General features: G+C 43.7%; 1 protein-coding gene across 4 annotated transcripts; it reads left to right on the plus strand.

The window, feature by feature from the left end:
• Nucleotides 1–874: 874 nt before the first annotated feature.
• Nucleotides 875–24,145, plus strand: LOC101595997 (sodium-dependent phosphate transport protein 3). Of its 4 annotated transcripts, none has more exons than XM_045132706.1 (12): nt 875–964; nt 6,968–7,078; nt 9,445–9,656; nt 15,279–15,512; nt 15,597–15,684; nt 16,786–16,872; nt 20,247–20,365; nt 20,483–20,644; nt 21,094–21,226; nt 21,314–21,461; nt 22,221–22,311; nt 23,514–24,145. In XM_045132706.1, the coding sequence occupies exons 2-12, from the start codon at nt 7,024–7,026 to the stop codon at nt 23,646–23,648; spliced, it is 1,464 nt and encodes a 487-aa protein (XP_044988641.1). In that variant the 5' UTR covers nt 875–964; nt 6,968–7,023; the 3' UTR covers nt 23,649–24,145. The 4 variants fall into 4 exon arrangements, with proteins under 4 accessions (XP_044988641.1, XP_044988640.1, XP_044988639.1 ...); XM_045132705.1 differs by having other exon boundaries at nt 892–1,258; XM_045132704.1 differs by having other exon boundaries at nt 892–1,166.
• The last annotated feature ends 1,326 nt before the right edge of the window (nt 24,146–25,471 follow it).

Here is a 25,471-nt window from a genome sequence, read left to right on the forward strand (position 1 = left end):
CATAATTGTAAATTAATTGAGTACCAACTGAAAATTAATCTAGGGCCCAAACAGACTAGCTATGGTGCAGACTGTATCAGGCCCTCTGGGGAGAGAAACATGAGGGAGAGGCTGCAGCTAGGGAAATCCACAGCTGATAGAGGTCAGGACCCGCCTTGTAAGATGGGGGTCAAGAGGCATAAAAGCTCTGGTGTGAGACACATCCAAGAATTTGGGAGGCAGAGGTAGCAGGATCCTTGTGAAGTTGAGGCCAGCCTGAGACTACATAGTGAGTTCCAGGTCAGCCTGGGCTACAACAAGACCCTACCTGGAAAACGAAAAGAAATCACAAATCCAAGAGCCAGACATTGAGGAAGGACACAGAGAAGCAAGGGTGGACAGGCACAGGGAAGTGATCAGACAAGACAGTTCATATTTCCTAGGAGGTGAGGAGACCCATGCTGAAGGAGGGTCTGTAGGACTGGACTGTGTCTGTGCAGGAGCTGCTTACTTTCAAGTCCCACCCACCCCAAACACACTTGCTTGCTTTTGTCCAATAACCGCACCCAATAGAGTGTTTCAGTCTTTTTTTTTTCCTAAGACAGAGAGACCCATTTTAACAGCTAAGGGGCTTCGTTTGAGGTCACAGAGTACACCAGACGGTGAAGGTGGGCTTAACGTCATCTCTCCCATCTCAGGGGCTCCACTGTTGCTTCCACACCATGCCACATTCTGTTTTTAGGGAAAAGGATTGTTGACCCTATGGTTGTGTGCACAGTTCAAAGCAGAAAAACATCTTTGGAGACATTCCCTTGATCGGTAAGAGAACTTGAAAGTGAAGTTAAAAATTAAACTGAGCCGAATCCAGACTCCCTGTTATGAGATCACAGGGCCAGATCTGCTGCTGTCTGACTGCAGCCCGCGTGCTCCAGTGCGCACCCCGTGACACGAAGGAAGGAGCCACAGGAACGCCCTACTTGTGCAAGTGAGCCTCTTCTGGTCTGGGGCTTACAATCCTGGTTTCATGGTGAAGGTAGTTGCCCCTCACATTTTTGACAGCCTTCTCAGAGATGCATTTGAGGGAGGGGACAATTTTAAAGGAACCTGGAGGGAAACCATCAACCACAGCCTGAAGACATCCATTTGGGAATGACGTGTGATTCCAAACCAGAGACTCTCTTCAAAAGGTAACCATTGCAATCAAGACACCAGAGCAAGGCCCGAGAGGCCGCTGGTGCCAATGGCCACAGTGGACGGTGGTGACTTCCCTGAGCAGCCCGTGAGTATTGGCCGTGAGGCATTAAGGGGTAGCACTGGCTGTAGCTGTGGAATGAAACACCTGGTCAGAACTGGAAAGGTTTGGCTTGGGGACTGTGATGAAGTTGTCAGATTGCTATGCATATTCAAAATTGCCTCTCAAGGGCTGGGGAGATGGCTCAGTGGTTAAAGGCGCTTGCTTTGCAAAGCCTGCCAACTGGGGTTCGATTCCCCCATACCCTCGTAAAGCCAAATGAACAAAGTGACTCATGCCTCTGGAGTTTGTTTGCAGCAACAAAAGAGCCTGGCACACCCATACTTTCTCTTTCTCTCTCAAATTAATAAATGATTTATTTTCCTCCCAAGAGTATGGTCAAAGTTGGGAATAAGATGAAAGGTGAGGAAACATGGCTGCTTCCAGAGCCCATACGCCAGCTGTCCTTCTGCAGCTAAGGGGATTTTGATGAGCACCTGTTATTGATGTGAGGAGATAGAGGGGAAGTGTTTTGTGTGCGTGCCACCTCCCAGGTGACTCAGGGGGATCCGAGTTGACAGTCCAGCTCCCAACTGGGAGGAGGAAAGAGGCGCGGCCATGCCTGGGCTTCCCCTGAGCCCGGAGCCCCGCGGTGTGCACTGCTGCAGGAGAATTGCCCTTTCCTAGTGTAGCCCCACCCGACCCCCTGCCGTCCCACTCCCGCTGTGAGCAGCGCTTGCTGTTTGCTGTGGTTAATTTCCTAAATGTATCCACAGAGCGATGAAACAGCCCAACAAACAGCCAGTTTGATTTCAGACTTCTAATCCCTCAGAAAAGTAGAGAGACAAAAGAGACAAACAGTCCTAGGTCTTCCAAACATGGAAAGGATGGCTTCTTCCCATGTCCTGCGGTATTTCTGTGGCAAGGTAATTCCTCTTCTCTTCCATGTTGGAAATGCCAGGCCAGAAGAACCTACTTTTATTTATTTTATTTTTAAGCTATTTATTATGAATAACCTCCGTGCATATAGACGATACACCATGATCATCATCCTCTCCTGTCTTCTCCTTCCTCCTCCAGATCCTCACTCCACTAACCCTTCTTCCCAGCTAGTCTGTCTTCTATTTTGATAGCATCACCCCCTCCCCCCCTATGATGCAGGTCTTGTGTAAATAAGTAGTGTCAGCCACTGTGAGGTCATGAATGTCAAGGCCACTTTATGTCTAAAAGACAGTATGGCAAAGCACTCCTCTCCTCTTCCACAGTGGTGTGACCTTGAGCCTTGGCAGGTGTGACAGAGATGTCTCACTTAGTGCTGAACACACAACTGTCCCTTCTTTTCAACACGTTGGTGAATTTTGAGTCACCTCAGCAGTCACCATCATCTGGAAAGAGAAGCTTCTATAACCAAAGTGGGAGCCGCATTAATACATGAACATAAACCTAAGCGTTTAGAGGAAAGTCTGGCGCATATATATCCCCCATTTAGCCAGACAACGGGAGTAGTGCACTCCTTAGGGCTTATGACCTCCCAAGCCATAGGCTTTTGTTTAGGTTTTCAGTATCAGGCATGAACTCCCTCCCATGGAGTTGGCCTCAGCCCAATCCGAGAGCAGGTGGTTTCCCTCATAACAGACCTGCTACCTGGGCACCATTTGGTACATTTGGCCTGGCTGACCAGCCGTAAAGTTTGCAGGATCCACTGCTGGGAACCATCTTTTGAAAGAAAAAGTTTAAAACCAATTTATCCATCAACTAAAAGCATTTTTATACAAATATTTTTACTTGCTGTAAGCCTATAGTTACTCATGAATCTGAGAGGATCCAAGTTCTTGTAGGGCCATCTGTTATAACTGCTGTTACAAAGGGCAGTAATTATTTAATAGTGTATATCTTGCAAAGTTCAAAGCATGTCTTATACCTTTGCTTTCACTTCAAATAATCCTGTGAAGTAATATTATCCTCATTTTTTTCTTTCTTTCTTTAAAAAAAATTTTTGGTTGTTTTTGTTTTTCGAGGTAGGGTCTCACTCGGGCCCAGGCTGATCTGGAATTCATTATGTATTCTCAGGGTGGTCTTGAACTCTTGGCAATCCTCCAACCTCTGCCTCCCAAGTGCTGGGATTAAAGGCATGTGCCACCACACCCAGCTCTTAAAATATTTATATCTATTTATTTATTTGAGAGAGAGAGAGAGAGTGCACCAGGGCTTCCAGCTACTGAAAATGAACTCCGGATGCATGCGCTACCTTATTTATCTGGCTTATGTGGGTTCTGGAGAATCCAACCTGTGTCCTTTGGCTTTTCAGGCAAGTGCCTTAACCACTAAGCCATCTCTCCAGCCCTTCCTCTCTTTCCTTCTTCCTTCCTTCTTCCCTTCCTTTCTCTCTCTCTCTCTCTCTCTCTCTCTCTCTCTCTCTCTCTTTCTTTCTCTCTTTCCTTCCTTCCTTTCCTTCTTTCATTTGCTTTTTTTGAAGTAGGTTCTCACTCTTTGTTTTTTTGGTTGTTGTTGTTTATTTTCGTAGGGTCTCACTCTTGCCCAGGCTGACCTGGAATTCACTATGTATTATCATGTTGGCCTCAAACTCACAATGATCTTCCTACCTCTACTTCCCACATGCTGACATTAAAGGAATGTACCACCACACTGGGCCCATATTTTATATGAAACAAATCTCTAAGAGTTTATGAAACAACTTGCTGTGGTTTATAAGGAATATACTCAATCTCTGAGCAGCAGGTATCTGCTTGGCAAAAAACAAGAAAAGTTTGCTCTGTGTAAACCAAGAGACTTGCTAACATGGTTATGCAAGATAGGCAGGTTGTGAGGGAACATCTGAGAGTATTACAAAGACCATTGCAACAAAAATGATTAATTCTTGACTAATAAGAATAAAGGAGGAAGGCTGGAGAGATGGCTTAGCAGTTAAGGTGATTGCCTGCAAAGCCTAAGGACTCATGTTCAGTCTCTCTCCATATCCCATGTAAGCCAGAGGCACAAAGGTGATCCAAGTGCAAGGTCTCACATGTCCACTAAATGGCACAAGCATCTGGAGTTTGACTGCAGTGCCTAAGGCCCTGGCCTGACAATTCTCTCTCTCTTTTTCTCTCTCTAAAAATAAATAAATAAAGCAGTAAATCCCTTATCCACATATGTGTGTATTTACATTTTTCCTCATACACAACCCATATTGTGTCATACAACTTTTCAAAAAATATTTTATTTATTTATTAGAGAAAGAGAGAGTGTATGGACATACCAGGACCCCTTGCCTCTGTAAACACATTCCAGATGTGCAATTTTGTGCCTCTGGCTTCATTGTGGGCACTGGGAATTGAAGCCAGGCCATTAGGCTTTGCAAGCAAGTATGTTTAGCTGATACATCTCTCCAGCCCACAAAACTTTGTAAATATAAACTTTTTCCTTTACATTGCTTTCAGATGCTCTATATCTACTTGCCACTTTGGCCCTAGGACTCATAATGTTTTTTAGAAATGTAACGCATAAATGGGAAGGTCTTTAGCAAAATACCCAGTCCCAATTGTGTAGAGAAATAGTCTGGGGGCTGCAAAGGTGGCTCAGTGTTTAAAGTCACTTGTTTGCAAAACCTGCCAGTTCCAATTTGTTTGATTCCCCAGTACCCACGTAAAGCCCAATACACAAAGTTGTGAGTGTGTCTGGAGTTCGTTTGTAGCAGAAAAAGACTCTGACATGCCCAGCCTATCTCTTTCACTCTGCTCACATAAATAAATAAATTAAATAATAAAAAAATAAACGAGGTATGGTGGCACACACTTTTAATCCTGATACTTGAGAGGCAGAGGTAGGAGGATTACTGTGAGTTCAAGAACAACCTGGAGCCACCAAGTGAGTTCCAGGTCAGCCTGAGCCAGAGTGACACTCTACCTCAAAATATCCTACCCCCCAAAAAGACAAAGAAAACAACTAGTTTTCATTATTATGTCACAGAAAGACTGCAGTTCGGAAATGTCTGGGGTACCATCCTGATGTCTGTGTTTCCCTCATGCAAAGAAAGCAAAACTTGACAACTGAAAGCCATCAGGATCCAACGCAAAGCAACACTTGAAACCAGTAACAGTGTGCCAGGCTTTCCAGTCTTTCCTCATCTGGACAGAAAAAGAGACTGGGAAGGAGAATTAAATAGCTTTGTGTTCATAAACATAATTGTGATACAAAAAAATCCAAGAAACAAGAAAAAATGGGGGAGTTGTTTAATATTCAACATCTAGCTTAAATTATTATTATTTATTTATTTATTTATTTATTTATTTTGGTTTTTCGAGGTAGGGGCTCACTCTAGCCCAGGCTGACTGGGATTCACTATGGAGTCTCAGGGTGGCCTCGAACTCACGACAATCCTCCTACCTCTGTCTCCCGAGGGCTGGGATTAAAGGCCTGCGCCACCACACCTGACGCTTAAATTATTTTTATATCAAATGTTCTTCTGGAATAAATGAGTAAAACTTGATATAAAATTATATACATTATCACTTGGCATAACCTCAAGATGAAGCTACATATTGTATTTAAAGCTTATGCTTACAATATTAAGAAAATAAATGAAACTTATATTCATAGGTAAAGGAGCTTGAGCATTGGGAGCCCTAATGCTGGCTTGAGGCAATTTCTCTAATTTTCTGCCCAGCAGTTTTCTTATCAGTGAAATGCACATGTGGAGCAGAGGTCTGCCAGTCTCTTTCAGCTCTGGAAGTTTCTCAGAGATTGAGAAAATTGAGAGTGGTAGAAGGACCTGTGGTTATATGTACAAATGAAACTGCCTTCATCGAAGCCATGGAGGTTTACCTAACTAGAGGAATCAAGAAGAGCAGGGTTCCAGTTCCAGCTGGGCTGAGGTAGATGCCGCTAGGATGCGTGCGGGGCAATGGGCTGCATCCTAACATCGTCTGCGTGCAGGAGACTTGGAAGTCTGTCACGTCAGAGCAGCCAGGCAACATCTGTCCTGGCATTGGTCAGCTCTTGCTAACCACTGAGCCTCCATTTGAGTCTTTCAACTGATTCCAGCACTCACGAGGCTGAGATAGGAGGATTACAACTTCAAGGCCACCTTGGGCTATATAGTGAAAATCTGTCTCAAAAAAAAAAAAAAAAAAGTCCTGGACTAGAAAGATGGCTCAGTGGTTAAAGGCACTTGCATAATGACCTAGGTTCAATGCCCTGGTACCCATGTAAAGCCAGATGCACAAAGTGGCACATGTGTCTGGAGTTCATTTGCAGTGACTAGAGGTTCTGGCATGCCTATTTGCATTCTCTTTCTCTGTCCTTACAAATAAATAAAATATTTTCTTTAAAAAATCCTGAATATTTCAAGCTTTAGATGGGCAACAAGAAAACAGAAACATGGGATGAAAATTACAAACCAAAAGACTGTTTCAGAGTCTTCTTACTCGGCTTTTGGGTGACCTGTCTAGTTTATGGATTGTTACAAGCAATAATCCTTCCTAGGGTCTCATGGTTCTTGGTTGTTTGATAAACATTTGCAGTTCTCTCCTTTAACCTTCACAGCAGCACTTGGAAAACAGGCTTATTTTGTTGGTAAACGGATAAGGAAATGGATGGTTAGAGAATTCAACAATTAGCTCTAGGTTAATCAATTAGCCAGATTTCCTGTGGGGTGGAGAGAAATGTAGTCGTCCTTGAGCACTGGGGAGAGGCCTCATTAACAGAAGGAAACTGAGTCGTTTCTTTCCTTTCTCTTTTTGTATTGTTCCCCTATAGATCAAAGCCCGTGGTGGTGAAGAAGATTCAGGGCAGAGGGAAACGACCACCACAAGATGTGCGCCAGTTCCCAGAGAAGTGAAACGGAAGAGAAACCCGTCACCAAGAAAGGTGAACTGGTCGTCCCGGGTTCGCAGGTGGATGAGAAAGGCTGGTGCTCATCTACTGCACCCCATCCTGCTGGCTGGCCCCCCTTTGCCAGGGTACAATTCCTTGCAGAGACTCTTTAGTGTAACCTCAGACCCAGCCCTGACCCCCAGAGCTGTCACCTGACACTTTTTTTTTATTAGGGAGAATCATAGGCTTGTCTCTCAGAAAAAGCAACAAATGACCTGTAAGCCATGCCTGCGTCTTGCAAAGTACACTTCACGAAGCCAACTTATGCATGAATTCTTGCTGTAGCATCTTTGCCGTGTCTGGCTGTTTCTCCTGAGCTCAGAGACTCACAGTAATATAGGACCCATTCATCTGTGGGTATCTTGCCCTACCCCTGAGGCTATTTGGCCATTCTATCATATTTTTGATGTATTTCCCCCACAGATTCTCTGTTTATGTCCCTTTCATCACAGTTATCCAAATAAGCAGAAAAAAAAATAACAATCCATCACTCCACCAGGAAATTTCTAACATTGGCCCCTTGTTTCATTTTATAGAGAACAAAAGTATAATATATTACAGTATACTGCATACTCTATTGTTCTATTCCACCTACCAGCAAGACATTAGCAAAACTATAACAGCCTACATGTAAGCAAGATTATGTATATTCAGTGTCGGGAAGCCATTTGGCAGCAAGAATTAGCACCTACATGTAAGCAAAATTATGTATATTCAGTGTTGGAAGCCATTTGGCTGGCCTTAATAGTCTTCTGTACTGAGAAGTGATTGAAGTGCAAAATCTCTGTAACAGGAAGGGTTTTTTTGTTTGATAGAAACTTGTGTGAGACTCATGGAACTTTTGTCCATGGAAAACCTGTTTGTAAGAAGATATGAAAAGGAATGCTGTGAAATAAACCTCGCTTCAGTCCTGGTTTGAGTCCTTGCTTCAGCCCTGGACTGGAGTCCTTGCTTTCAGTCTTTCTTCTGTCTTTCCTTAATCCTCACTCCCCATCAGGCTCGAACCCTTCCAGCCGGCAGGCTCCAGCACCCTACAAACTGGGAAAAGACTGCTTCCACAAACTCTTTTGTATGTCGTGTGGGTGTGTTTGAATGCAGGTGCACACAAGACAACCTTGTATGTAGTCATTCCTCGGGGCTTACTCACCTTTTCTAGAAGGTTTGCCACTGCCCTGGAACTCATCAAGTAAACCACATTGGTTGGCCAGCGAGCTCCAGAGCTCCAAGTGTCTACCTTCCTAGCACCAGAATGACAAGTGCTTGTGAAAAAGTGTAAATGTGGAGGGCTGGAGAGGTTGCTCAGTGGTTAAGGTGCTTGCCTGCAAAGCCTAATGACCAAAGTTAAATCCCCAGGACTCACATAAAGCCAAATGCACAAAGTGACACATGCCTCTGGAGCTATGTGGGGTCGAGGGGCCCTGGTGTGCCCACTCTCTCTCTCTCTCTCTTCTCTGTCTCCCTCCTTGCAAATAGATAAATAAAATATATTTTAAGAAAGGAACGTGTAGAAATGGAGCACTTACATGAAACCCCGAGACTTGGGGCTTGTGCTTGGTTGTGCCATCACCTTTCCCACGCACTTGATTTTGAAGCAGTGTGACATGAGTGTCTTTTTACTCTCCTCCCACCTCCTCATACCTCTGAAAGAAGCTATATCTCATATCCTTGTTATATGCTCCCAAACTCACTGCACTGGAATCACAAAGAATACATCGCAGGAACTTTGTAGGAATTAATGTTTTGGTGGCCAGGAGGGTGTGATTATCGGAGCCCGGCAGTGCAGACTTGCAGTCCCAGACGTAGGTGGATTGCACAGTCAAGGCCTGAAGGACTTCAGAGTGAAGTCAAGGCCAATCTTGAAAACTTGGTGAAAAATAAAAAAATAAAATGAAAAAGACTGGGAACATAATTCAGGTGTTGACCACTTGTTTAACAAATGTTCATGAGGCCTTAGGTTCTCAGGTTCAACCCTCAGCACCAAAAATAAAAAGAAGAGGAAGAGAAGAAAGAGAAGGAGAGGAGGAGGAGCAGGAAGAGACAAAGGGAAGTTCTTCTGGATTTAGCTTTGTAGAAATGGAGAGAAGTGAGCTGGAGAGGTGGCTGAGCAGTTAAGGTACTTGCCTGCAAAAACCAAGGACCCAGGTTCGATTCCTTAGTACCTATATAAGCCAGATGCACAAGATGGCTCATACATTTGGGGTTTGTTTGCAGTGGCTGGAGGCCCTGGCATGCCCATTCTTTCTCTTTCTCTCTCCTGCCTCTTTCTCTCTCTCAAAATAAAATAAAATTCAAACAAAAAAGAAATGGAGAAAAGTGGGTCTCGGTTGCCGGTACTCACTGCATCCCTCTGTGTTGTCCAGGTCCAGACTTCTGCTCACTGCGCTACGGGGTGGCTCTCATCATGCACTTCTCCAACTTTACCCTGATCACCCAGCGCGTGAGTCTGAGCATCGCCATCATTGCCATGGTGAACGGCTCTCAGCAGCTAGGTCCAGAGAACGCCTCCACCGAGGGGCCTTTGACAGACCCGCTTGGTGACCCCAGCACATCCATCAAGGAGTTGAATTCACGGGTGAGTGTGGGGGAGGGAAGACTGTTGAGAGAGAACAACAAACTTTTGAAAGGATGGTTTTCATCTTGTGGAGAACTGTAACTTATACAAACTAAAAAGACCTAAAATAATAGTTGTTATATGTATGTATTATATATTAATATACTACATAATATATTGTATTGTAATAGTTACTAATATATTAATAATTAATATGTTACATTGTCATAATTATTCTTACTACTATTATTATTGGTTTTTCGAGGTAGGGTCTCACTCTAGCCCAGGCTGACCCAGAATTCACTATGTAGTCTTAGGGTGGCCTCGAACTCATGGCAGTCCTCCTATCTCTGCCTCCCAGGTGCTGGGGTTAAAGGTGTGCACCACTATACCAAGCCTGAAACTATTTTTGAGACATTTCTTGCCTCTGTGATAATGACAATTTTTCACTGAACTTATTTTAAAGTGGGAGAATTATAGGAAAAAAATGTGAAACTTTTAAAAATGGGACAAATACAGTAGTTGGATGTCTGCAGTGGCAAATAGTCTCTAGGGGAACCGTTCAGGATTATTCAACTCAGTTTCTGTCTCTGCAACGCTCGTTATTGTTGAGCTATATTTTTCCCAGCTTTGGACATCACATGTCGTGAATACAAATGCAAGTGATTCTTGTCTGTGGCTTTGCCTGTGAATTCTGTCTTGAAGAAAATCATTGGACACACCCTCCCCGCACCACTTCCAGTAGCTGAATGAGGCAATTTTGCCATCTATTTAAAGTCCTGGAGAAGTGGCTTAGAGGTTAAGGCACTTGCCTGCAAAGCCAAAGAACCCAGGTTAGAGTCCTAAGGACCCACATAAGCCAGATATACAAGGTAGCAAATGTGTGTGGAGTTTGCAGCAGCCAAAGACCATGGCAACCCATTCTCTATCTGCACCTTTCTTTCTCTCTCTCTTTTTTTGTCAATTTTTATTAACATTTTCCATGATTATAAAAAAAAAAATCTCATGATAATACCCTCCCCCCAACTTTCCCCTTTGAAATTCCATTGTCCATCATATACCCTCCCCATCTCAATCAGTCTCTCTTTTATTTTGATGTCGTGATCTTTCCCTCCTCTTACGATGGTCTTGTGTAGGTAGTGTCAGGCACTGTGAGGTCATGGATATCGAGGCCATTTTACGTCTGGAAGGAGCACGTTGTAAGGAGTCCTACCCTTCCTTTGGCTCTTACATTCTTTCCGCCACCTCTTCCGCATTACATCCTGAGCCTTGGAAGGTGTGATTGAGATGTTACTCAGTACTCCAATCACTTCTTTCCAGCACTATGATACCTTCCGAGTCATCCCAAGGTCACTGCCATCTGAAAAGAGAAGATTCTCTACCCAAAGTGAGAGTAGCATTAATATAAGGGTATAAATATTAAGAGAAGTGCTTACTGGGCAGTTTGATAAACATAATATATACATTTCTCAGACATCAGCAGATGTTACAGCCCTAGGGCTCATATCTACACCTGTTTTAAGTTGTCAGTATCAGGGATGTATTCCCCCCCATGGAGCAGGCCTCCAGTCCAATTGGAGGACAGTTGGTTTCCACCATGACAGATGTGCCACTATTGCACCCATTGGCTCATTTGGCCTGGCTGGCTAATTATAAGGCTTGCAATGTCCACTGCTGAGTATCTTCACTGGTGGTATCTCTTTCTCCCATCGAACTAAATGTAGAATGGCTTCTTCCAGCTTTCTGTCAGCTGGTCCACATGGTGGAGGTTGTCAGCTCAGACGTTAGGAAATGGAAAAACATCCTTTGTTCCTGGATTGGAAGAATCAATAGTGTGAAAATGGCAATCTTACCAAAAGCAATCTACACATTTAATGCAATCCCCATGAAAATGCCAAAGGCATTCTTCACAGAAACAGAAAAAAACAATCTAAAAATTCATTTGGAATCACAAAAAAACTTGAATATCTAAAATAATACTGAGGGCTGGAGAGATGGCTTAGTGGTTAAGTGCTTGCCTGTGAAGTCTAAGGACCCTGGTTTGAGGCTTGATTCCCCAGGTCCCACGTTAGCCAGATGCACAAGGGGGCACACGCGTCTAGAGTTCATTTGCAGTGGCTAGAAGCCCTGGCACGCCCACTCTGCTCTCTCTCTCTCTCTCTCTCTCTCTCTCTGCCTCTTTCTCTGTCTGTTGCTCTCAAATAAATAAATAAAAATAAAATAATACTGAGCAAAAAAAATAAGGCGGGAGGTATCACCATACCTGATTTTAACCTATACTACAGAGCCATAGCAACAAAAACAGCATGGTACTGGCGCAAAAGCAGATATGTAGATCAATGGAACAGAATAGAGGACCCAGATATAAGTCCAGGTAGCTATAGCCACCTGATATTCGATAAAAATGCCAAAAATACTCACTGGAGAAAAGACAGCTTCTTCAGCAAATGGTGCTGGGAAAACTGGATGTGTATCTGTAGAAGGATGAAAATAGATTCTTCTCTCTCTCTCCATGCACAAGAATTAAATCCAAATGGACTAAAGATCTTAACATCAGACCTGAAACTCTGAAATTGCTAGAGGAAAAAGCAGGGGAAAACCTTCAACATATTGGTTTTGGCAAAGACTTTCTGAATATAACCCCAATTGCTCAGGCAATAAAACCACAGATTAACCACTGGGACCTCATGAAATTACAAAGATTTTGGACTGCAAAGGACACTGCGAATAAAGCAAAGAGGCACCCTACAGAATGGGAAAAAAATCTTTGCCAGCTATATATCTGATAGAGGACTAATATCTAGGATATACAAAGAACTCAAAAAGTTAAATAATAAGAAATCAAACAAGCCAATTAAAAAATGGGCTATGGAGCTAAATAGAGAGTTCTCAAAAGAAGAAATACAGATGGCGTATAAGTATCTAAAAACTGTTCGACATCCCTAGTCATCAGGGTAATGCAGATTAAAACTACATTGAGATTCCATCTCACTCCTATCAGATTGGCTACCATCATGAAAACAAATGATCATAAATGCTGGCGGGGATGTGGAAAAAGAGGAACCCTTCTACACTGTTGGTGGGAATGCAATTTGATCCTGCCATTGTGGAAATCAGTGTGGAGGTTCCTAAAACAGATAAACATTGATCTACCATACAACCCTGCTATAGCACTCCTAGGCATATATCCTAAGGACTCATCTCATTTCCTTAGAAGTACATGCTCAACCATGTTTATTGCTGCTCAATTTATAATAGCTGGGAAATGGAACCAGCCTAGATGTCCTCCAACTGATGAATGGATAATGAAGATGTGGCACATTTATACAATGGAGTTCTAACTCAGTGGTAAAGAAAAATCAAGTTATGAAATTTGCAGGAAAATGGATGGATCTGGAAAGGATTATACTAAGTGAGGTAACCCAGGCCCAGAAAGCCAAGCGCCACATGTTCTCCCTCATATGAGGATCCTAGGTACAGATGATTGGGCTTCTGTGTGAGAAGGAAAATACTCAGTAGCAGAGACCAGTAAGTTAAAAAGGAGATATAAAGGGAAGAGAAAGGAAGGGAAGAGGGTACTTAATAGGTTGGTATTGTACATATGTAAGTAGAAGAATAGATTAATGGGAGTGAAAAGGCCCAAAGTGAAGTCAGGGGAAGAGATTGAGTAAAGGAAAGGTGGAGGGAGGGCTAATCAAAATCTAAGAGGACACAAATAAATTATATGAAATTCTCCAGTTTCAGACAATGGAACACTCAGGAGCCATAGATTGTTGTTAGAAATTTTTCAGTGCCAGGGATGGGATATCTCCAGTGAATTGTTGACCAGGGAGGTCCCTGATGCCCCCAAAACATTATAGGCCATTGCTGAGACCCTTGGTTTTCCACCAGGAATAGATGGTAAGACCCTATTGCTGAAGACTGCACATACTTGGGCTGCAAGGCCACTGACAAATCCTGCTGGAACTGAGCTGATAACCTCCTCTATGTAGACCTTTCTCTCTCTCAAATAAATAAATAAAATTAAAATTAAAAAATTTCAAATCCATTCCTGCCTTGCTTCCAGGGTACATAGGTGTGACTACTCTAATTCTACTTTGAATCAGTTATCACAGCTTATTGAGTCCCTCACGAGTCAATGAATTAAATAATATCTTTATCAGGTGCTCATCATGAGAATCATAATGTATGACAATCACAAATACATGCTGTTTTTCCAACCATCCTTTATCATTTCCATAGCTCATAGCTCATGACTGCGTCATACTGAACCCAGCTTATCCACTACTCATTCACTTTCCCAGGCTCTGGAGTTCAGGACTCACTCAAGCTAGCAACCCTGCCATATTCTTCCAGCTCACTGAGCTCCCCTTTCTCAGCGCACTCCTGTCCACCAGTGGTCCAGGGGGAGTCTTTGCTGAGGCAGCCACAGTCCCTATTGGTTTCAACCTACTACTTGCTATCGCAAGTCCATGTTGCTATTTTAATGAATGAATTGCCCCCCCTTTTTTTTTGTCGTTTGTTTGTTTGGATCTTCAGAATAGGGTCTCACTCTAGCCCAGGGTGACCTGGAATTCATGATGTAGTCCCAAGCTGGCTTCGAATGCACAGTGATCCTCCTTCCTTGGCCTCCCAGTGGAGTGCTGGGATTAAAGGCGTGAGCCACTATGCCTGGTCTTGTTTTCTCTGTACAGCTTGTAGGCATTCCTTCAAGGATGGGTGCAGTACTCCTTCCTTTCTGAGGCCTTACCAAATTGTCTGTTTTTTAATCAATGTCCCTATTTGGTCTATGCTCACACTTGAATATGAATTCCAACTTGAGTTATATACAAAGCACTATTATAGTTACCTTAAGCGGATAAAATATTTCTCATTTTATATTCTTTGGTCATCTAATTTATAACATGAACCCTATATGTAGAAGACTATCAGAGTTATGCATTAAGTTAAATCAGAAGAAAAAAAATGCCATCTTATTTATATGCATCTTAAATACTTGGTTCTATAAAGGAAGACCACACATAACTCTGAAACTTGATTTTTATTTGTATTTTTTATTTAATTTTTTAAATTTTATCTTATTTTCTTTTATTTTATTGAGATAGGCTCTTGCTGTAGCCCAGGCTGGCCTGGAATTCACTATGTAGTCTCATGGTGGCCTCTAACTCACGATGATCTTCCTACCTCTGCCTCCCAAGTGCAGGGATTAAAGGAGTGCACCACCGCGCCCGGCTGTTTTTTCTCTTTCTTTGGGGCTTGCCTTCAAAATTCAGTGAAGTTGGGTTCACTGTTTCTTTACCTGAGTGTCAGTGGCATTCAGCTTTCACAGTATAGCTACAGGAAGCTCTCTAACAAGTGAGCTATCCATTGCACTCCACCGGCTGCTTCCTGTCTTACTCCTGGGTAACTGGTTATCTCTTCTACTTACTCCCTATTTTTCTCTCCCAAGAGAATTATAGTCCAGATAGAATTGGTTGTTTTATACAACAAGCAAAAATGGCAAGTGAGGTTAATATCAGGAAAAACCTAAAATCGACCTTCTTATAGTAGGATCTTGTGACTCTCAAACAGCTGACCATCGAGCAGGTTTTCATAGAAGAATGTCTTTGTGAAGAGGGCCCCAGCCTCGCTTTTCTTTTCCAGGCCTCTGTGTATCAGTGGAGCCCCGAGACTCAGGGTGTCATCTTCAGTTCCATCAGCTACGGGCTGATACTGACGCTGGTCCCAAGTGGATACCTGGCGGGGATATTCAGTGCGAAGCACATGCTGGGCGCAGGTTTGCTGATCTCGTCCCTCCTCACTCTCTTTACTCCCCTGGCTGCTGACTGTGGAGTGATACTGGTCATTGCCGTTCGCACAGTCCAGGGCATGGCCCAGGTACCCAGATAGCTTCTCAATGCCATGAGATATAGATACCCCATTTCTGCAGAACAGCAAAGATCTTACCGCCTTTCATTACAGGGGATGGCGTGGACAGGTCAGTTTACAATTTGGGCAAAATGGGCACCTCCGCTTGAGCGAAGCAAGCTCACCAGCATTGCGGGGTCAGGTAAGGATGTGGGCACGGGCTGCAGGCTTTGAATCTGCTCCGTCCCATCATACCTTTCCTTTGATGGTTTGGAGAAGAGGGGAAAATATGCTACCAAAGATTTAGCCATGTAAATCTGATATATAACAAGAAGAAGGATACGTCTGAGCTGCAAGGCACAGAGGCTCAGAAGCAAGAAAGATAATTGTGAGTCACAGCTTAGCCTCGTAAGAAAAAGTGTGTATGAGGGCTGGGAAGAAGGCTCAGTAGTTAAAGGCTCTACGGAATCTCAGGGTGGCCTCGAACTCACAGTTCTACACAGAACTTCACAGTCCTACCTCTGCCTCCCAAGGCTAGGATTAAAGGCATGTGCCACTAAGCCTGGCCCAGAAATTAAATTTTAAAAGGGAAAATATTGGGATGCTTTACACGGTAAAAAAAAAACCCAAAAAACACTACTGGTTTGCCAAACCTTTGGTTTGAGACAGACATGTGTGGTTATGTGTAGAAGTCTTAGTGAATTCTTGTCATATGTTTCTACTATGAATCCCTGTGAAATATGTATGTTTTGTTCTCGTGTTGTCATTTCATGGAACAGGGTGTCATTATGTAGTCCTGACTGGCCTGGTAGCCTCAGTCTCACATCCATCCTCCTCCCTCAGCCTTCTGAGTTCCAAGATGACAAGCACGGGCCACCAGCCTGGCTGTTACCGTAGACTCCGAGGTCTTTGTCGCACTTATGACAGTCGATTTTGTCCGCACTTTTCTCCTTAGTTGGACCCAAAGCTCTGTGAATGCAGGGAATGTATCTCTTAACTTTTACCAATCTTTATTCTTCTGCCTCTGCCCTCATATATGGCATTATGGCATAAGGGCACACGGGTGAGCTGGGTAAAAGATTAGAGGTGCTCATGTTGGTGTTGAGGAACCATTGAAGAGTTGAGGTGCACAGCACTATGGTCTGCTAATGCTAAATATTTCACGAGATATTATTGGGTGGGCTAGTGAGGTCTCCCCTCACCCTATAATTCAAAGTTAGCTACCTCACACTGTTGACGATGTCTGAGTAGGACATGTAGCCTTTGCTATTTCTATAAATGTGTTTCTCTGTCTTCCCTTCAGGAGCAGCATTTGGGTCTTTCATCATCCTTTGTGTGGGGGGATTAATATCACAGGCATTGGGCTGGCCTTTCATCTTCTACATCTTCGGTGAGTCATTTCCCCAAAATCTCAACATCTCCTTCCCCCAGGCATTTTGTTTAATTGAGAACTTACTGCATGAACACATTGCATATTGGTTATATTCTTATTGGGTTGCAATGTTCCCTCTCCCCCACCTCATTCCACTGACGGCCTTCCTCAGTGGAAGATGTACTCACTGCGGGGTCATGACTGCACCAGTCAATCTCTGTGGGAGGGGAAAAATGCCTCAGAGTACACCTTCCCACCCCATAGCTCTTACATTCTTTCTGCTCCCCCTTCTGCAATGTTCCCTGAACCTTGGAGGGTGTGTTAGAAGTCTCCTTTAGTGTGGAGCTCTCAGTAACCTCTGATTTTCTGTTCTGATGTGTTTTGGGTCTCCAGCTGTGAAAGCAGCACTTGTATTTATCTGCCACTTCCTCTGGGCCCTGGTGGGTATAATAGAAATGACTCTTCTGTACTAGGCAGTCATCTTTCTTTTCTGGTCATTCTGATAGGTTTGGGGACTTCTTGGTCTTTGCTCCCATCTGAAGAAAATAGACTGTCTAGTCAAGAGTGAGAGCTGGGCTGGAGAGATGGCTTAGTGGTTAAGGCATTTGCCTGTGAAGCTAAAAGACCCAGGTTTGATTCCCCAGTAGCCACATAAGCCAGATGCACAAGGTGGCACATGCACCTGGAGTTCATTTTTAGGGGCTAGAGGCCCCAGCATATCCGTTATCGCTCTCTGTCTGCCTCTTTCTTTCTCAAAATAAATATATATGTAAATAAATAAATACTGGGCATGGTAACACACACCTTTAATCCCAGCCCTCGGAAGGCAGAGGTGGGAGGATCACCACGAGTTCGAGGCCACCCTGAGACTACATAGTGAATTCCAGCTCAGCCTGAGCTAGAGTGAAATCTTAACTCGAAAAAAAGGATGAACAATTTAAAAGAAAGAATGAGAACATCAGGGATCAAAGAGGATAAACATAGACATTTAGAAGACTTTTTGACAGGTATAATCTCTCCTTTTAGCCAAAGAATAGTGAAAGGTTTTCTCTTGGATCTACATTCTTCAAAGCTACATATTGGCTACTAGCTTACAGGTTCTCAGTACCAGGTATGAATTCCTTCCCACTGAGTAGGACTTACCCCCAACCAGAGAGCTGTTGATTACCCCACTAGCCCGTGTGCCACTATGCACCAGTGTGTACATCTTGCCAGGCATTTGTTTTAATACACCCATCACCTACACTCTCCCCATAGAAGTGAGAAAGTGCACATTGTTAAGTGGAAAATGCTGAAGAATGTTAGGTATCTGTAGCTTTCTTATTGTAGCCCACTCAGCTTCTCGGTGGTTGGAGGAAGCCATGGGAACAGGGCAGGGTTCACTTTTCACATGGTGCCAACTCCCAAAAAATCAGTGGTAAACCTTTCCCTCCACCCCTAAGCATATTTGCCAGCATTTCTGGTCTCAGCTCTGAAGTGTCTGCTATGTGGTTAAGATATCCAAGTTCATTGAAATGCCTGGCCTGGTGAAAATGTCGTGAAAATGTCAAAGTTTATTGAGCACAATTTTAGTCTGTCTTCATGGTTTTAAAATATAGCTATTTATTAGAGAGAGAAAGAATTAGTATGCCAGGGTCTCCTGCCACTGCAAATGAACACCAGATGCATGTGCCACTTTGTGCATTTAGCTTTATGTAAGTACTGGGGAAATTGAATCAAGTCTGTTGGGCTTTGCAAGCAAGCACTTTTAACCACTGAACCATCTCTCCAGCTCCTGTCTTCATGTTTTGTTATAATTACTATCTGTATTCAACATTCCTTTATCCTGTTCTCACAAAGCTTAACTCAGATGTCCCTTTCTCCAAGGGACCTTCCGTGACATGCCCCATCAGATTCAGCCCTTCTCTCTGCCTCACTTACATTTCCTTTCTATGGTATGGAATCATGTATTTCCATTTCTTATCTCCCCACTAAACTGTGAAATGCTTTGAATCAAAGAATACATTATTCAATGTCTATCTGGCCACTTTGTCCGGCATCTTAGTGTCTCAGTTTTAGCTTTGAATAAAAGGATGGGTTGCCAGGGCGGTGGCACACGCCTTTAATCCCAGCACTCGGGAGGCAGAGGTAGGAGGATCGCCATGAGTTCAAGGCCACCCTGAGACTACACAGTGAATTCCAGGTCAGCCTGGGCTAGAGTGAGATTCTACCTTGAAAAAAACAAAAAGAAAAAAAGTCAAAAAAGGATGGGGATAGGTTATGGGGCTAAAGAGATGGCTCATTTTTTAAAGGCTCTTGCTTGTAAAATCTGATGGCCTGGGTTTGAGTCCCCAGGACCTACTTAAAGCCACATACACAAAATGACTCAGGCACCTGGAGCCTGTCTGTTGTGGCAAGAGGTCCTGATGTGCTCCTTCCACCCCCTTCTCCTTCTGGCATTCTCTCTAGATCTCCCTCGCTGTCCTTGCAAATAAATAAGTAAAAATATTTTCTAAAAGGATGGTGGGGCTGGAGAGGTTGCTTAGTGGTTAAGGCACTTGCCTGCAAAGCCTAATAACCCTGGTTCAGTTCCCCAGTAGTCACACAAAGCCAGATGCTCAAGGTAGCGCATGCATCTGGAGTTTGTTGCAGTGGCTAGAGATTGTGATGTGCACATTCTCTCTCTCTTTCTCTCTCTCTCAAAATAAATAAGTAAATGAAATATTTTTTTAAAATATGATGGGCTAATTCAATGACATGGGAAACATTAGCCTCCAAAATCTTTTAATGTAGAATATTTTTGAAGTGTCAATTCCCAGTAAGGAGACAAATTTCTAGACTGTTCTTTCATTAAAGCCAAATGGAACCATTAAACATGGTTCTAATGTGCCATGATTCTCTCATGAGCATTGCTAATCCCAGAAACTTTGTCTCACACAGGTATTGTCAAAAAATGTTCCCTCTGTAAGTTTTTTGAAGGGTCTATGGTTTGAATGCAAGTTAGTGCTCTCTGGTAAATGTCTGGCAAGTAGTTTCACATAAGGGGCTCTTTGATTAGAGTCCTGACTGCGTATCCTCCAAAACCAGATGATGGTGTGTGCGCTAGGGAGATCGTGCTAAGACCACTCCCCACGAGCACCCTGGAGCCTTGAGTCAGCTGTGCCATGTCGCCATGAATATGGTCTCCAGAGGCTTGGGCACGGACAAAAGGCAACTGTATATTTCAGAAGCGACACGTGAAATACTTTCATGGGATGAATGAATTTTGTAGGATGTAAAGCAAGAAATGGGAACACTTAGCTCCTTATGGCCCAGGGTCTCCCAAATTGATGCATGTGGTAGGAAAGACATGACATCTCCCAACCTCCAGTACACTCACCTACCTGGAAACTAATTGAATCCCTGCTCCCCAGGTAGCACTGGCTGTGTCTGCTGTGTCCTGTGGTTCACTGTCATTTATGATGACCCCATGCGTCACCCATGCATAAGTGCCAGGGAAAAGGAACACATCACGTCCTCACTGGCTCAGCAGGTACGCTATGCCTCCCCTTGCACCTGGGAACACACAGGTGTCTCCGAGGCAGGTCTCCAGGGAGAGTCACTCTCCGGTTTGTTGCAGTACCTACATTGACTAGATATTTCCTTTCAGTCCAGTTCTGCTAGAAGATCTGTACCCATAAAGGCTATGGTCAGATGTCTTCCACTTTGGGCCATTTTCACGGGTTTTTTCAGCCATTTCTGGTTGTGCACCATAATCATAACATACCTGCCGACATACATCAGTTCAGTGCTCCATGTTAACATCAGAGATGTGAGTATACTTCCTGTACTTCTGTGGCAGTGACGATGATGACAGTAGCCCCGGGCTGCCCAGTATATTCCAGCATTGCATGTAACCATTTAACCTTCGCAATGACCGCGGGAGATTTCCATTTCACAGATGTGGAAATGGGACACGCAGAGAGAGAGGTGAGATCTCTTGCCTTGGGTTACACCACTACCAAGTGGTGGAGCTGCTGTGACATCTGGGTCCTTAATCACCGTGTGGTACTGCTATGCCAGCTGATTCGAGCATAAATCCACACTGCTTCTGTCAGTTGTTGATTTTCTTACCCAAGACCACCGTCAGTGTGGCAGAAAGGTGCTTGTGTCCCTCAGACAGCTCGGAATGTCGGGGGATAGGCTAATGATTGGCCGGTGTGACAAGTGTTGGTGCCCTGGGCACCTGGATGGTTCTATTTGTACACTTTCTTCCTCCAGAGTGGCGTTCTGTCCTCCCTGCCTTTTGTTGCCGCCTCGAGCTGTACAATTCTAGGAGGTCAGATGGCAGACTTCCTTCTGTCCAGGAATCTTCTCAGCCTAATCACCGTGCGCAAGCTCTTTTCTTCCCTCGGTAAGGATGGCCTCGTGGATTCCAGGTAACCAGTGCCTTGCCCAGGTGTGCCCGGAGCGCTCCCCTGACCACTCCTCACCTCCCCAGGGCTCCTCCTCCCATCGCTGTGCGCCGTGGCTCTGCCCTTCGTTGCTTCCAGTCACATTACGACCATCATTTTGCTGATACTTATTCCCGGAACCAGCAACCTGTGTGATTCAGGGTTTATCATCAATACTCTAGACGTGGCCCCCAGGTAAGGGCTGTATGAGGGATACGTTATACCTCAGGCATCGCTGTGGAAAACCTTTCTGTTGTCGAAAAGAACTAAGCCATGGCAGAATGACAACTGGAAATGTTAGCACGTGGATGACCTCACACGGCGTTCTTAGAACAACTGTGCCCCTTCCTGGCAAGATTAAAAAGGCTTTTCAGTTTCCCTATCAGAGATTAGATTGTGTGCTTTGGGAAAAGGCCCACTAACATCTGTTTTGAAAGTTTCTAGGTTGTTTATTTGCCACTACACATGGATGTAGTCACCATGAGCCAGAGCCTATGCTAAAAAATAAATAATAATAATCCTGATAAATCAACACATATTATAGTTACAACTCCACTGGGTAGGTCCTGTTATGATCCCCTAAAGCAGGGAGAAGAGACTGAGGCACAAGGGGTGGGGGGCGAGTGATGTGCCTGCCGTTGCATAAGGAGAGAGTCAGGATCTGAACCCACACCACTTCGTTTTCAGAGTTCATGCCCTGGGTGCTATGCAAATTGCCTCCTATGCTGGGGCAAGCAGGGTGGAAAAACTTGGTTCCCACAGAGGACTAGCACTTTGGTTATGCTAGCGACTGACTCAATGAACTGGTGACGTCAAGACTGGAAAAGAGTCATCTCCCTGAATGTCCTTACCCTACTAGACAAAATGGCTTTGCCACTAGACAGGAGCTTCATTAAAGCCAAACGGCTGCAGAAGTCATAAGTGGCTTTCTCAGGAAAATCATCTTCCCCGCAGATACGCAAGTTTCCTCATGGGAATATCCAGGGGATTCGGGCTCACGGCAGGAATCATCTCTTCCACTACCACCGGATTCCTTATCAGTCAGGTTGGGCATGTTATTGCACCTCTGCGAGTGGCAGGTATTGTTTCAGGCACTGAAAATACACACTGTGCTCTCAGAGATGGTCTGGTCTGATGGGGGAACACGAGCATGGACTCAACCACTCTGTGCAAACCTCTGAGTCAGGTGCTGGTGGACCAGAGGTCCCCAAAGAAGAGAAAGAAAGGAAGGAAGGAAGGAAGGAAGGAAGGAAGGAAGGAAGGAAGGAAGGAAGGAAGGAAGGAAGGAAGGAAGGAAGGAAGGAAGGAAGAAAGGAAGGAAGGAAAGTAGGGAGGGAGAAAGAAAGAAAGAAAGCAAGCTAAAAGCTGAATTTCTCAAAATGGATACACATTGAATTTGTGAAAATAAAATGGTCAGATGCAGAAGACGATGTCCAGGAGGTTAAAAGCACAAAGGAGTTAACAGTTTTGACTAGAGTGAATGAGATCTGTTAGGTATTAGAAAGGCATGAAGATAGAGGGGGAGAATAAGACTGTCACATTAAAATAAATTCTAACTTAAAAAAAGCTCACAAAGGGAAAAATAAAGTATCCAAAGCCCGTTCAAAGGATGAAATTGTATTCAAAGGAGAATGGCCCAGACTGACAGGGCCCGAGGGCTGTGAGGCTGGTTTCCTGTTGACAAGTGAGGGCTGGTGCAGGAAAAAGAGGGAGAAACAGCTAGAATGGCAGAACTGGCGAAAACCAACTTGGAAGCAAAGCTCCGTTTTCTTTGTCATATGAGATTATTGTTGTGGCTATAATGCCAGAAATTAACTCTGCTTGTCCTGACGGGAAGGCTTCTGGGGCAAGCCAGATATAACTTGTGAAGTACTAAGATGAATATCAAAGGTGCCGTAGTGGTTGATATCAACGGGCAAGACTAAGCAAGAAGGACATAAACTTGAGACTTAATAATGCCATTTTAGACTTAGTCTTAATGCATGAATGTTAAAATTCAACTTAGAAAAAATTAGTGTTGATCAAATTATTATTGTTTTAGAGAAATAGCCATCCCAACTCAGAACTCAATGCATTTCAGTCATCTTATTTCCAGTGTTTCCATAAGCCCTCTTTGACAACCTAAAATGCTAAGTATCTATGGGACTGGATTTTCTATATTGCTGGTAATTAGCAATGGAGGAGAAGGAATCTTTCATATTAATAATCACTGTATTTTTTCTTGTGTGTGTGTGTGTATGTGTCCAGGATTCTGAGTCTGGATGGAGGAATGTGTTTTTCCTGTCTGCTGCAGTCAACATGGTTGGTCTGATCTTTTATCTCACATTTGGACAAGCAGAAATCCAGGACTGGGCCAAAGAAAGGACTCTCACCCGCTTCTGAGTATAGAGTTGAAAACCTCAATGTATACTGAGGCCTAGCTCTGTAACAAATTTTATACCACCATTTGTTCTTCATATTCCTGAGCGTTGACATAGCTGGATGCTACATTTTCCTAAGGAGCCTCAAAAATTATATCCCTTGGTCCCACTTCTGAGTGAATTGGTCTGGAGTAGAGGCCATGGGCATGAAGTTTTCCAACATGAAGCCACAGTTGACAACTAGTGGGAAAATCTGAAGTCAATTCTGTTGAACTTTCCTCTTTGCAAAGTATAGGGTGAATTTAAAAAAATCTCCTTGAAAATAATCTAATAAATACTTTCATGGGAAAAGTTATGAACACAGAGAACTGGAAATTGTAACCATACGTGTTAAACTCAGTATAGGGCAGAGTTTTAAACCTCTAAGCCATAGATTTAACTTTTTACTTTTTTAATATACTGTGAAATAAGATGTTTATTTATGTAATTAAATTCTATTAAAATGCATGTGCTAACATTGAACGGAGCATTTTTAATTACACAAATTAAGATTATTTCTATCAGTTGAAACAGGTATTTACTAATCCCAGCTAAATTTTAGAATCATGACCAGAAAATGCCTAGGAAAAGATAAAGTGAAGTAGGCTAACTAGAATCTAGGGCAAGAGATGATAGAATTGGGAAGCCTGTACTATAAGAAGAAGGGGTATGAGGAGAGGCAGGATAAGGCAAGGTTGGGCACAGTGAAGCCTAGTGAAATGGCAATTTATACATGGGAAGAAAATATTAAAGATAAACTAAGCTGGAACAAGCATCACACATGAAAGAAGTTCATCTGAGCTAACAAAGGGATCACATATTTTCCCAAATGGTCATAACCAACCACAGTATCAACTGATTTTGGCTTCTAGCATATAAACCATACCTGGATGTGACAGTGTGAATGAGGTATCCCCCAATAAACTCATGTGTGCTAAATGCTTGATCCCCAGATGGTGGCAGTTTGGGAATTGGGCAGTTTGGGAATTGGAGTCTTGCTGCAGGAGGTGTGTTTGGGGGACGGGCTTATGGGTGTTATGGCACAGCTTCCCCTTGCCAGTGTTTGGCACACCTTCCTGCTACTATTGTCCTCCTGATGTTGCCCAGGAGGTGATGTCCATCCTCTCTGCTCCTGCCATATTTCCCCCTGACACCAGGAAGCTTCCCATTTAGTCTGTAAGCCAAAATAAACCCTTTCTTCCTGCAAGGTGCTTTTGGTCAGGTGATTTGTCCCAGCAACAAGAAGGTGACTAAAATGCTAGATTACCTCCATACAGATGACTTATCCTATTTTTACCTCAACTTCCCTCCAGGAATAATGTTTTTTAAACCATATTTAGAATCCCAGTTCAACCACAAGAACTAGAACCTTAGATTCAATTAGCAGGGGAAGAGACTCTTCTGGTGGGAAGGAAGGGGGTTCGGGTTAAAGTCAGGAGGTAGTTTTGTGCAGAGCGGTGTTGGGCAGCCCTGAGGGTGAACTAGGATGCAAACACACTGGTTCTGCCCTCTGTGCATTTACAAAAAGCAGAGAAAGAGAGCCTGTTGAAAAGTAAAAAGGGGGGGTGGGGAACAGGGAGGTAGAATAATGACCTGGCGAATTCTGAGAGAAAGAACTTAAAGGAAAAGTGGGAAACAGAGAAGAAGGGAGGGAGAGAAGGAGGGAGGGAAGCCTGTCCAAAAAACAACAAAAAAAAACCAAGAACACAGGAACATGACCGGCTACAGAAAGACAAATTCTCTCCTGGGCGACACACACCTTCACTAGTCATTACAATGTACATCAAAGCCACAGCGAGATATCAG

Source organism: Jaculus jaculus, chromosome 13 (genome assembly GCF_020740685.1).
Source record: "Jaculus jaculus isolate mJacJac1 chromosome 13, mJacJac1.mat.Y.cur, whole genome shotgun sequence".
Classification (NCBI taxonomy): Eukaryota; Metazoa; Chordata; class Mammalia; order Rodentia; family Dipodidae; genus Jaculus; species Jaculus jaculus.